Consider the following 13,843-nt stretch of genomic DNA (forward strand, 5'->3'; position numbering starts at 1 on the left):
AGAACCAGGACGTTGGCAGCAGCAGCAGCAGCAGTGCAGCAGCAAGGTCGTGGAGTCCTCTCAGGGCACCCAACAAAACCTAGTCCCCAACATCTTCTTTCCCCCACAAGTCTTTTAACATTGTGGCAAAATATATGTAACATGAAAATCGCCCATTTGATTTGTATATATATGTAGACTTATTTATTTTTAGTGGAAAGCTGATTTACAGAGAGAAGAGACAAAGATTTTCCATCCACTGGTTCACTCCCCAAGTGGCCCCAACGGCTAGAGCTGAGCTATTCTGAAGCCAAAAGCCAAGAGCTGCTTCTGGGTCTCCCACATGGGTGCAGGGTCCCAAGGCTTTGGGCCGTCCTCCACTGCTTTCCCAGGCCACAATCAGGGAGCTGATGGGACACAAACCCACACCCACATGGGATTCCAGGACATGCAAGGAGAGGATTAGGCCGTTGAACCATCATGCCAAGCCCTTTATATATTTTCTTTGGAAGGCAGAGTGACAGAGACAGAATGAGAGTTCCCATTGAAGGGTTTGAATCCCAAATATCCACAACAGCAGAAGCTGGGCAAGGCTGAAGCTGGGAACCAGAAACTCAATCAGGATTGCTCACACAATGGCAGGGACCCAAGTATTTGAACCATCATCAGTCGCAGTGTGGAGTGTTAACAGGAAGCTAGGGGCTAGTATAATGGTATAGGAAGTTAAGCTGCTTCCTGCAATGCCAGCATCCCCATATGGATGCCAGTTTAAATCCTGGCTGCTCCACTTCTGATTCAGTTCATGTCTGGGAAAGCAGTGGAAAATAATCCAATCATGATAGCACAACAGGCTGATCCTCTGCCTGTAAGTACTGGCATCCCATATGGGTGCTGACTTAGGTCCTGGCTGCTACACTTCCCATTCATCTCCCTGCGTGTGCCCTGAGAAAGCCGTGGAGGATTTTCAAACGGTTGGCACCATGCACCTGGAAGAAGCTCCTAATTCCCAGCTTTCAGATTGGCTCAGCTCTGGCCACTGTGGAAGTAGAAGATGGAAGACTTTCTCTCTCTCTCTCTCTCTCAGATCTGCCTTTCAAACAAAAATAAATTTAAAAAATTGTTTAAAGATAATCCAAATACTTGGGCCCCTGCAATCATGTGGCAGACCCAGGTAAAGTTCTTCACTCCTGGCTTTCATCTGGCCTGGCTCCGGCCATTGTGGCCATTTAGGAGTGAACCAGCAGATGGAAGATCTCTGTTCCTCTGTAACTCCCTCTTGCTTTCTCACTATATCTCTGCCTTTCAAATGAGTAAAATAAATCTTACCAAAAAAATAATGATAGCAGGAATCTGGAATCAGGAGAGAAGCCAGGAGTAGAATTCAGGCCCTGCAGTACAAGAAGTGGGTATTCCAAGCTATGCCAAAAGCCTACATCCATTTTAACCATTTTGAAGCATTTATCTCAGCTAAGCAAATTTACATTGTTATTCAGCCAATCTCCACTCCTGATGCAAGACACAACCTTGTCTCCCTCCCCCGCCCCCGGCATTCTATCTGCTGTCTGCACTTCAGTTTCAGACACCTCACGTAAGTAGTCACACAGGACTTGTCTTCTCATAGTTGGATTCTTTTGTTACCCAAAGTTTGCTCCTTGCCTGTGGTGCCAAAGCAGAACAACAAAGGAAAGTTTAATCTAGCCGTAGATGAGGACAACAAACTTTGCAGTCTCGCTCAGTGAGGGTGGTCTGGAGTTTTCGAGGGGTACCAAAGGGGAGTTGGGCTGCTGAGGCAGGTACTGAAGTTGGCCGTGGGTCCAGTAACAGGGTGGCTTGGACGTGAATCCGGTTCCTTGAGAAACTGGCCAGACAGCTCAACTATCATGAGGAGGGGACAGAGGGATGTTCTGTAGAATGGTACAAAAAGGGTCACAGATTCTCCCTTTCCTCACTAATACTTGTTACTCTGTTCTTTGAATGCAGCCATCCTAGTGGACAGCAGGTGGCAGCTCAGTGCAGACTTGATACACATTTCCCCAGTGATGAGTGGTGCTGAACAGCTTTTCGTGTGTTTTATTGCCATTCACATCTTCTTTGGCAGAATAGCTAAGCAAATTCATTGTCCATTTTCTAACCAGGTTTTGTGTGTGTGTGTTTTTTTTAATATTTCTGGATATTAACCCCTTAAAGAGTATGGGATTTGCATATATTTTCTTCCATTCCCTTGATTGCCTTTTGACTTATGCTCTTTCACGAATTTTGATGAAATCCAATTTATTTTGGGGGAGTATAGTCAAGACATTACAAAATCTAATGTAATTTTTCCCAAGAAAATATTTCTTTCCTATAGTACTGTACTTTTGACTTGGATGTATGTTGTATATTGCGTTAACTTTTGTATATGGCATAAGGTTTCAACCTCACTTTTTCAGATGTCTGATTAATAGGGTTGGTTGATTGCTTGGTTGAGAGTATGGTTCTTTATAGTAGCTATTAATCCCTTACAAGTATGATGGGATTCTTTCCCCACTGGTCTTAGCACCCTTGTTAAAAAGTCATTTTGGGGGCCCGGCGGCGTGGCCTAGCAGCTAAAGTCCTCGCCTTGAATGCCCCCCCCGGGATCCCATATGGGCGCCGGTTCTAATCCCGGCAGCTCCACTTCCCATCCAGCTCCCTGATTGTGGCCTGGGAAAGCAGTGGAGGATGGCCCAAAGCTTTGAGACCCTGCACCCGCGTGGGAGACCCGGAAGAGGTTCCTGGTTCCCGGCATCGGATTGGCGCGCACCAGCCCCGTTGCGGCTCACTTGGGGAGTGAAACATCGGATGGAAGATCTTCCCCTCTGTCTCTCCTCCTGTCTGTATATCCGGCTTTCCAATAATACTAAAAATCTTTAAAAAAAAAAAAAAAAGTCATTTTGGGCCCGGCGGTGTGGTCTAGCGGCTAAAGTCCTCGCCTTCAAAGCCCCAGGATCCCATATGGGCGCCGGTTCTAATTCCGGAAACTCCACTTCCCATCCAGCTCCCTGCTTGTGGCCTGGGAAAGCAGTCGAGGATGGCCCAAAGCTTTGAGACCCTGCACCCGCGTGGGAGACCCAGAAGAGGTTCCAGGTTCCCGGCTTCGGATCGGCGCAGCATCGGCCCGTTGCGGCTCACTTGGGGAGTGAATCATCGGACGGAAGATCTTCCTCTCGGTCTCTCCTCCTCTCTGTATATCTGGCTGTAATAAAATGAATAAATCTTAAAAAAAAAAAAAAGTCATTTCATCCTGGGCCAAGCAGGGGCCAGGTACATGAATCCCAGGGACAGGGGATCTGACAGGACTTGGGTAGATTGGCTTAGGTCATGGGGCCCACAAGAGTGGTGGGGGATGGGTTCCTGAGCCCTGGGGACAGGGAAACTGGTGGAGTGTGGGTCACCTGGCCCAGATCCGGGAGCTCGTCTTCTAGTGGGTGTTGGTTCCATGAAGTCCAGGGTGGGGAATCTGGCAAGGCCTGGGTACCAGGACCCTCCTACCGGGTGGGTACCGAGTTTGTGAGCCCCAGGGGTGGGGGATCCAGCCATACTTGGGACACCTGGCCTAACTATTTGCACTCGCCTGCAAGAACATGTCCTATTTAATGGAAAAGATGGAGCAGCAGACACAGGCCCTGTTGTAAAAGGAAAATAAAGGCAGTACATTTGGTGCTGTAGCAGAACAGAACTAATTGGACAACAATCAAACAAACGATGACAGCAAAAATTTCCAGTGACTGGAGCCAATGGACATTGGGAGGGTGACATCATCCTTGGATCGGTGAAATCAGCAGCACTTCAGAACTATCCAAACCACCTGGACAGAACCCTCGGGATATGTACACACTGAGACTCTGGGTTGATATGAGGTGGCGGTTCCTCATCCCTGGGTACTGGGATGTGTGGAAAGCCGTGAGTGGTTCCCCCCTTTGTTTCTCCCCTTATCCCAGGAAAAAGAAGAAGAAATAGCAAATTTGGAAGCAATGAATTCACCCAATTTTCCCTAAATCTTGATCCTTCCCACCCTGATCAACCATGTAATCAGTATTAAAATAATAAATTTAAAAAATCATTTCACCATCCACATAAGGGTTCATATCTCAGCTTTCAATAAAACTATTAACTCAATCTGATTCTTCAGAATTTGCCACCCTTTCCATTAATGTCCAGAACAATGTGTTGCATTTCCCTGGCTCCTCTTAGCCTCCCCAGCTCTGAGACAGCCTGCCACTGTGTTCTGCACATGTTGGTATTTTTGAGTGCTAGGGTTATGTATGTGTATTTTAATTTGGGTTTGCCTGATGTATTTTGTGAGCAAGTGGGTTAAAGGTATTTGGACAGACCTGGGTGGCTCCCATCTTTTCATATGTGTGACAGTCACATTACCTGCTGATGGAAGAGCTCGGTATTTCCTTTTCTCTCTCTGTAACTGCCTTCCAAATAAATAAAATCAAACTTCAAAACTGACACACAAAAAAACAACCATGTGACCTATGGGCCTGGCGCGATGGCGTAGTGGTTAAGGTCCTCACCTTGCATGCGCCGGGATCCCATATGGGCACCGGTTCTAATCCCAGCGGCCCCACTTCCCATCCAGCTCTCTGCTTGTGGCCTGGCAAAGCAGTGGACGGCCCAAAGCCTTGGGACCCTGCACCTGCGTGGGAGACCTGGAAGAGGCTCCTGGCTTCGGACTGGCTCAGCTCTGGCGGTTGCGACCACTTGGGGAGTGAATCATCAGACGGAAGATCTTCCTCTCTGTCTCTCCTCTCTGTATATCCGCCTTTCCAATAAAATAAAATAAATTAAAAAAATGTGACCTAGTTTTAGTGTGGATGTCAAAAATCTCGAGTTTTATAGCAGTCAATCAAAGTAAAATAACTAAGATTTTATTTTAGTTGAAATCAGTTACTGAGAGGGCACACAGAGAAACAGAGAGCTCTTCCATGCACTGGTTTACTGCCCAAATGACCACAACAACCAGAGCTGCGCCAGACAGAAGCTGGGAGCCAGAAGCTTCCACTAGGTCTTCCACATGAATGTGGGGACCTAAAGCCTTGGGCCATCCTCTGCTCTTTTCCCAGGCCATTAGCAGGAAACTGAACTGGAGCATCAGGGATATGAACCGTCGCCCATAAGTACTGTCGGTACCACAGGTGGAGGATTAGTCTGCTGGCCCCAAAAGAACTTTTTTACATTTATCACTTAAACCCTGGCAACCAGAAGCATTACCAAATAGCAAAATAAGTTTATTCCAATGAAGGAATGGTGGAAAGGGTGTTACTCTAAAGCAGGGCCCTCTTTGGGTTCTAGCAGCCTTCCCAGGTGACTGAAACAGAAGTGACCAACAGTGAGCCTGGCCCAGCTTGGCACTCTGCCTGCAGAACCTCCCCGAGACCCTGATATAAACAGGGTCCAGCACGGTGGCCTAACGGCTAAAGTCCTCGCCTTGAACGCACCGGGATTCTATATGGACACCAATTTGTATTCAAGAAGCCCCACTTCTGATCCAGCTCCCTGCTTGTGGCCTGGGAAAGCAGTGGAGGATGGCCCAAAGTCTTAGGACCCTGCACCCATGTGGAAGACCCAGAAGAGCTCCTGGCTCCTGGCTTCGGGTCAGCGTAGCACCGGCCATCGCGGTTATTTGTGGAGTGAATCATCGGACGGAAGATATTTCTGTCTTTCCTCCTCCCTATATATATTTGACTTTGTAATAAAAATAAACAAACCACATCTAAGAGTCCTCCAGTACTGCTCCATTTTATTACGGCTAAGTGCTTACAAATATAAACACAAAGTTTTCAATAATGTTGAGGTTCTGAATACTCTTCCATAATTAGGTTAATTCAGGCACATTGGTATTTTAGAGAAAACACTTATCTTGAGGACTGTATGACAAGCAGAAAAACAAGAACAATTTGCAAATATTACAATGACTTCAAATCTCAACTAACTTGCTGCTCAAACTGCAACCACTCATTTAGTTGTTGTGACATAAGAGTCCCAAACCAATTCCTAAAGATGCTTGTGTGAGATTCTGGTGACTTAGAAACCCCTGAAAGAGTAGTCAGCTGCGACAACCAAAACACTCAGAAGCAAGGCCACGAATGATGGCTGCCCAGAGGAGCTGGGAACTACAGGTGCTGTCTGGGAATGCATGGACACGACATTGCCTAGTGCGAGTGCAGCACTGATCTCGCTGTACCCTCTTCTGCTTCCTTTACTTCGGATAAGCTTCCACTATCATTGCATGGCCCTGGAACAAAAACAAAGTGCAGTGAGAGAAATGAAAAGGCAAGATTCCAGCTGGGGGAAGCAGCACAGACCAACGGGAAAACCGCAGGCTGCAGATCTCATCGTCGGCTGGGTGACAGAGCTTGGCCAAGTTAATAGCTATTCTAAACTTCAACCTCCTCTATAAACAGTGCTTGCGGGGCCTGCTTCATGGAGCCTTGTGAACATTAAATAAGACAGCATACAGTGTGTAAGACGGTACTTCAGAGAGCTTATTACAAATGAAATTCAAAGCTAAACTTATATTGGTGCAAATAATTTGATAAAACTGATAATATGCATTTTCAAGAACTTCTGTTTATTTAAAGGACAGTTATTTAGAGTAGGGGGTGTGGAGCAGCCGGGACTCAAACTGGTGCTCATACGAGATGCCAGCATGCCACTGCATTGCACTCCCAGGCCCTTCAAGAGCTTCTTAAAGACCCCTTGCATGCGCTTGGATTTCAAATTTTTCTTGCACCAACATAAACACAGCCTTTGATTACATTCTGTTTGCATGTTTGGCACCACCTTGTGCTTGCACACATGTATACATGCCTAGCAGTCTGGCTCCCAGCTGATGCTCTATGGATGGTTGCTACCACAGTGAGAAATCAAAGGCTTTAGTTGTATAAACAAACATGTGAATGTCAACAAAATTGTAAATTTCACAGAACACTGAAGCTTTGGAAAGGTAGTGACTCACTCTAGTCACAAGGCTGTTATTAACTGACAGTTTTCTAGAAGGTCAATTTGCCTCTTATATTCACAGATAAGGTTTTATGGTGATTAGACACATATGTCGACAGTTCCTGCAGAAGAAGTGCCTTCCCACAGGCTCGCGGGAAGCGGCTGGGACGCACCTGTCCTCCGGCAGCACATGCAGCCACCAGGCCGTACTGGCCCCCCTCCTTCCGCAGTCTGTTGGCAGCGGTTATGACCAGGCGGCAGCCTGTGGCTCCGAACGGGTGGCCTAGGGACAGCGATCCGCCCCAGGTATTAAACTTCTCCAAAGGCGGCGTCCCCACCTGGCTCCCACAAACAAACACAAGACACAACACAACATGACAGGAAGTGAACGTGAGTTTATTTAAGAATCAAGCTTAGCTCTTAGCAGTAAGAATTCGAGATACAATGAAATTATTAATGTTAGACTCCTTACAAATAATTTCACTATAAAATAAAGTCTAGGTTCATACTAAATGAAAAGGGCCAATTTTTCATTTACTATCTGGGAAAAAAAGCCAACAGATTTTTACTTTTGCTAAAATATTTTGTGTGTGTGTGTGTGTGTGTGTGTGTGCGTGTGTGTGTGAATATAAGAGAGAAAGAGAAGGAGAGAGAGAGGGAGCTCCGAGATACAGGCTGATTTCCCAATGCCCTCAATGAATGGGGCCAGGCCTGGCACAAAAACCACAAAATCAATCCAGAAACTGTTTTTAAATGAGAAATACATATATTTAGTGAAATGCTAACTCTTTATAAGAAGCAGCTTTCTCCTTCTTATATATAATTTGAGGGACAGAAAGAGCTCCCATTTGCTGGTTCACTCCCTAAACGACCACAATGGTGTGGCTGGGCTGCAGTAATTCGGAAGGTGAAAACTCAATGCAGACTGGGTTAATATTCCCAAATAGGACGGTGATTTGGAAACACATGTATCCTTCACTGGAACCTTACCTTGGTTTTCCTACCCATGTAGTTCTGTGCAAACCAATCAGAATCCATGGCTTTAAAATTAGCCAAAATCTGTCCCTATAAGGGAAGACAATTCGGTAAGTACCTTATTATTAATAACCCTCCAGGCAACATTTTAGGCATGGGTCACATGTGTAACTTCAAAGTGGAGCACATCCTTAAGCCAGGATTGAGGGAAGATATCGAGAAACAATATGGTGCTCTTGGAGGGTCTCTAAGGGACCCCCAAAGGTGTCTGCAACCCTTGTTCCGTCTCCATGCGCCCCCAGAACTTGAACCATCAAGCATCAATCACTCTGGTTTTGCTCATCACAAGCCATGCCCTCCACTTTTTTCTCCCACAAACATGGATGCTGTTTCTGTGACTACAGTTCTGTGTACACGTCTTCTAAATGACTTACTGAGAAAGCTTCATGAAATTCAAAAGCGTCAATATCATTCATGGTTAATCCTGCCTTTTCTAGAACCTTTGGAGTGGCATATGTGGGTCTGAAAGAGAAAAAAAAAGGTAACATCTTAAAACTTGAATTTTTAACTTAAGAGTTCTGTGTATCCCCCAAACTGAGTTTTGGGCTGGTATCAAAGTGTTCTCTACACACTGACCCCAGTGTGCAGACACTAAGTGTGGGGACAGGTCGGGGAACTGAACATACCCGCCCTCTGCCCGGATTCAGCTTGTATCATTCAGTGCTGAAACAGGTAACAAGGAAACAATAAATAGGCACAGGAAAAGGCCTGACGCGTGTGCAAGTCACACTGGGGGCTCACGGGCAGAGCCTTGATGGGGCCATAGTCTATGTACTTGGCAGCTTCTGTGAAAGACAACTGTACAGCACAGGGCGCAGCAATATGCAAAAGCACTTATAACATGGGGGTGAAAAAAGAAGACAAGGTTGTATATCCAATATTTCTAAGTATAAACATATGTGGAAAAATGAAAAAGAAAACTGTACAACTATATAGTAACATCAAGAATGATGACTGTCTTTAAAAAAAAACTGACCATACCAACCCATTCTGAACTCAGGGCTTCACATCCTTTAGGACGTGTATAGTCCAGGGACACACATGGCCACCTACCCAAGCAGAAGCTGATCTTTAGGATCCTGAGACACATACATAAAATCCCTAGGGGGAAAACAGACAGGTTAGCTCCGACAGTAAGATAACGAAATGAGACAAATTCACTTGAACACATTGCCTTACCTCAGATACGCCTTCGGCTTATAACCCATAGCCAGGGCTTTGTCCTCTGACATAATCAGCATTGCAGAGGCACCATCAGTCTGAAAGGTGAACCAGACAACTGCACTTAGTTCCTTACCTTGCCTGGATTCCTTTTAGAGTCATCTTATAAGCTCTGTTCCAGAAGCTATGGACTTATCAGACTTCAAGAGCGATTTTATGCGATGGCCCTTACTTTACTGTACCCATCACTAAATCATAATTCAAATGCGTACTAACTCACTTTTGGAGGATGGGGCAGGAGCCAGTTCAAAACATACCACAATTATCAAAATGGATAAGAAGGGTAACCTCAGAAACGTGTAGTCAGCATAAACTCTAGCCAGAACTTTTTGCTTCTGGCACAGAATAAAACGCATTTTTAACATTAGAATCATCTCTGATTTACTTATGTTTACAGATTCTGGGCTATTTCTCAGTTGCTTCTTGACTAGTGTTTCTGGGTGATTTTCTTTTAGCTACAAACTTCACAGCAAGCAAACTAACAGAAGAACATTAGAATAACCACCTTCTTCTTAGGGACACACACACTCAATGAGGTAACAGCATCAGGGGGAAGAAGCCTTTTACCATTACTACAAACAAAAACAAGAACAGCCCCTCAAAATCAAACTCCAAAGAAGATAAAACCTTTCGTACTGTTGGCAAAACCAAAATCAAGTTCTATCCTGCCTACCATCAGTTTATTAACTCAGCAGCATGGAAGAAACCCTGCAGGAGGGTCATAAAGATGGAACACACAGGTGACCATACGTCATAAATGGTCTGTGCTACTCCATTAATAGTATGTTCAATGTGCCACTGTGTCAATTAAAATGAACGTAATGCTTTGACGTGTTTTAAAAAACCCAGGCACCTGTGATGTGCTATCACTGATGATTTGTGTCTCTGACACTGACTGACTAAATCTGGACCTTTAGCATACTCCAGAAGTGATCAAGGGGTTTTAGATGTGACCTGAAGAGCATAGCCCATATTGTGTTGCCCTGACAGCCAGTCTGGTTTTGGAAAAGATCAGCCCATTACCACTTGGGCTTCACAGAGAGGTGGACCATCAAGTCAGCACCACTGCGTACCCTTCACCTAGCCTACCAATGGCAGGTCCTAGTCACTTACCATGGGCAATTATACTTCCAGACTTTATGACTGGACAGTGGAAGGACGTATAATGTAACAGAAACACTGAACAGCTGCATTGTATCCAAGAGACTACAACACTGTGGCGGGAAGAGAGACCTGTGACAAGCAGCACCAATGTGGATGGCTGATCAGCGAGGAGCCAAACAAGCAGGAAAGGACAAGAAGCCACATGCAGACACGCAGAACACAGGAAACAGCAGACCAGGGGAAAGGGACTAATCTCCATGGTGCTTATTGGAAAGTAACTTTGGGGTCGGTAGAAGATTTCATCTTGTAACTCTCAGGGTTAGGGAAGGATCCCATTACTCTGCCTAATTTCCTGTATCTTTTGTGACTCCCCAGTACAGCCTAAGACCCAGTTACACTGGTCCCCAAACAGGCCCTGTCCTCAGACCTCTTTAATTTGGTATTCGCTGCTGCACTGCACTCCCTGGTTCACTCCCTAGGAATGCCTGGTTTCCCGTTCCTTAAATTAGCTTTTCCTCTCCCCGTGACACTTGCTTGCTACCCTCTAACCCCTGTTTGAGTCAGGCTCCTTTTTTTCTTTTTAATTTTCTCTACACAACTGATCACAGCACTTTCTCACTGTATCACAACTGTCTCTCTCACCACTAGTGTTTCATACAGGTAGCACGAATTTCCTGAAAAGCAGTTTTTACACCAGAACAGTATGGCCACATCAGATGAAGTTTAAGGCCTTGAGACTACCATGTGGTTTTTACATGGCTCTCTCTTAATTCGACCTCACTCATGAATGACTGTATTGTTCAGCCTCTGCTCCCAAGACACACAAATGAATCTACTTTAAGCTTTTTTCCGGAGAGAAGGGAAACAGAAAGAGCAGTGGTAGCTACCAGGAAAGAAGAGTTTGCAGCTGTCACAGTGCCATACGGCTTGATGAAGGCAGGTTTGAGCTTGGCCATCTGCTCCAGCGATGAAGGACGGATTCCGTTGTCTTTGGTGACAGTATCTTTTCCTACAAAAACACAAACTGTCTTAACTCTGAACAATTATAGGCAAGTCCAACTTGTACAGAGAAACATGCTTTAAAAATTCTACCAATTGAAAACATAAACCTTAGCTATTCACTAGAGAGGCTTGTACAGTAGTCATGAGATTATTAAATTTTAAACCAAAACCTTAAGATGTACGAAAAGGACTCAAAATGGTTTAAGAGAAAGGATGTCCTGTCTTCCCACAATAGTCATTCCTACCATGTGGCTACTCTGTACAGAAACGGTGAGAATCTGGAATTTTCAAAATCGGTATGCAGGTGAGTTTCCTACACATATCAGACAGAGCTGTTGCAAACACTCACCTGCTCTTACAACCTAAATCAGAACCCGAGTCTCTGTATAGGAATAAAGGGACAAACGGAAACAAAGGACTGGCTGCAAAGTCGCTGGGTTTATGGGTTTTAGGAGGCTCTGGAGCAACTCGGACCTGTAGGCGGCAGGTGGACTTACCTGGTACTTTAAAGGGTACAATGTCAGACAGAAGCCCCTCGTCCTGTGCCTTCTTGGCCAGACTGTGGGAGCGCAGTGCGTATTCATCCTGCTCCAACCGAGACACAGCAAAGGCGGCAGCCAGTCGGTCTGCCGAGTGGCCCATGGTCTCACTGGTGGAAAACTCAGCCACAGCTGGCAGCTGGGGAGGGAGACAGGCTGGTAACAGTGCTTGGTGACTCCCAGGACCGCTCTGCTCTCAGGAAAAGCCCCAGTCTGTTGTCCACTGTCTACCAGGGAAGATCTCTGGAAATGTCTCTGAATACAGCTCACAACTCAAATATCCTAGTGCCTTTTTTCCATGGCAACCAAATGTTTACTCCTGCCCTGTAACTACAAGGGGCACCAATGACTGGGGCAGAGCCGAACCCGTGCTATTGTACTGAATTCTACATCTCTGCAGTGGATGCTCTGGAAACAAGTCTTTATTCATGGTTAAGTTCACAAGTCATACCTCGGGCGACAGGAAGTTCAATCTGAATTTAGAGATGAGAGACAGCCGCTGGCCCAGACTCTTGGCCTTATTGAGATCAAGCATCATTTTCCTCATTTTCCTCGAATGGCGAATAGGGACATCAGACATTAACTCGACACCACCTGCCACAATGACATCACACTGGCCCGAAGCAATCAAGCCAACACCTGCGGGCAGTCACGTGCATATGAATGTCTTTTGCAGAAAAGAACACATTATTGCAATTTAATATTAAAAAAAATTCATGTGTTTAGTCTTAATTTCTATTTATTTGTTTAATGCAGAGGCAGAGACAGAGATGAACAGAGCTCTCATGCATGAGTTCACTCCCCAAGTTTTGCCAGTGATGTTGAGGGCTGGGCCAGGCCACAGCTAGAAGCCTAGAACTCAAACCAGGTTTCCCATGTGGGTGGTAAGGACCCGAGTTCTTGAACCATCACCTGCTGCCACACAGGGTGCATGCTAGCAGGATGCTAGCATCAAAAATGGAGCTAGAACTGCAATTTAAGCACTCCAGTATGGGATGCAAGCATCTTCAGTGTTAGGACAAACACCTGCCAAAATTTAAGTTTCTTGACTAACAAGCTATACGATAATTACACCAGCTTTGTACATTATCTACAACTACAATCATCTTGTCAGAGGGAATAATTTTTTTTATCTTAAAAAAGCTGTATGTATTTATTTGAAAGACAGAATGACAGACAGGGATTTTTCATCCACTGGTTTGCTCTCTAAATGGCCGCAACAGCTAGGCCTGGGCCAGGTGAAACCAGGAACCCAGAATTCCAGTTGAACTTCCCTTCCCACACAGGTGGCATGGGCCCAGGCACTTGAGCAGTCTTTCACTGCCTCGTCAGGCGCATTAGCAGGGAGCTGGGTCGGAAGAGAAGCAGCTGAAAATTCAAACTGGAACTCTAATATGGGATAGTAGTGTTGTAAGTAGAGCTGAACCTACTGTACCACAAGCCAGTGCCAAGGCAGTTTTTTTCAAATGACAAAATTAACACAGAGAGAAGACCAAGATTCACTCAAGTCACTCAGACATCAACTTTGGGATTATTCACAAGTTCAACCATCAAACAAACTATATTCTAATTAGAGCATCTTGCTTAGTTTACAAACTCTTGGTTATCAGAAAGTTTCTAAAAAGGGAATGTTCATTTCTCCTGAGTCAGAGAAATTCAAGCGTTAGAGTTAAAAGGTATCCCCCGCTATCTTTAGGACCACTGGCAAGTAGTTCTTTGCTTTAACTGGGAGTAGAATACATGCTCAACAGAGTACGGGGCACCCTAGCCACTACAGCTGACATCCTTCCTTCTCTGCCACCGAGGAGCTGGGCTGCCAAGCCTGGGCTCTAATGGTACCAAAAGGGCACGCAATTACTAAGTCTTCATGCATCCCCCTCCACCCCCAGGACTGATGCTACAAAATATCCAACAACTTTGCAGCAGTTCACTGGGAGAGTGTGGTGACTCATAGAGAAGACAGGGAAGGAGAGAGCTGCAGCACTTAGAGTAGC

The 13,843-nt window shown here is 45.5% G+C and overlaps 1 protein-coding gene across 4 annotated transcripts in view; it reads right to left on the reverse strand.

Annotated features, from left to right (window-relative positions):
- Positions 1-5,720: 5,720 nt before the first annotated feature.
- Positions 5,721-13,843, reverse strand: part of HADHB (hydroxyacyl-CoA dehydrogenase trifunctional multienzyme complex subunit beta) — a 28,650-nt gene continuing 20,527 nt past the window's right edge. For all 4 annotated transcript variants that reach the window (XM_004582651.3, XM_058668181.1, XM_058668180.1 and 1 more), the window contains exons 8-16: positions 12,301-12,488; positions 11,808-11,988; positions 11,196-11,317; positions 9,163-9,242; positions 9,037-9,084; positions 8,358-8,445; positions 7,939-8,013; positions 7,122-7,286; positions 5,721-6,241 (exon numbers count right to left, since the gene is read on the reverse strand). In XM_004582651.3, coding sequence (XP_004582708.1) covers positions 6,206-6,241; positions 7,122-7,286; positions 7,939-8,013; positions 8,358-8,445; positions 9,037-9,084; positions 9,163-9,242; positions 11,196-11,317; positions 11,808-11,988; positions 12,301-12,488 — 983 coding nt within the window. In that variant the 3' untranslated portion in view covers positions 5,721-6,205. The remainder of the gene's footprint in view (positions 6,242-7,121; positions 7,287-7,938; positions 8,014-8,357; positions 8,446-9,036; positions 9,085-9,162; positions 9,243-11,195; positions 11,318-11,807; positions 11,989-12,300; positions 12,489-13,843) is intronic.

This window comes from Ochotona princeps, chromosome 8, assembly GCF_030435755.1.
Source record: "Ochotona princeps isolate mOchPri1 chromosome 8, mOchPri1.hap1, whole genome shotgun sequence".
Taxonomy (NCBI): Eukaryota; Metazoa; Chordata; class Mammalia; order Lagomorpha; family Ochotonidae; genus Ochotona; species Ochotona princeps.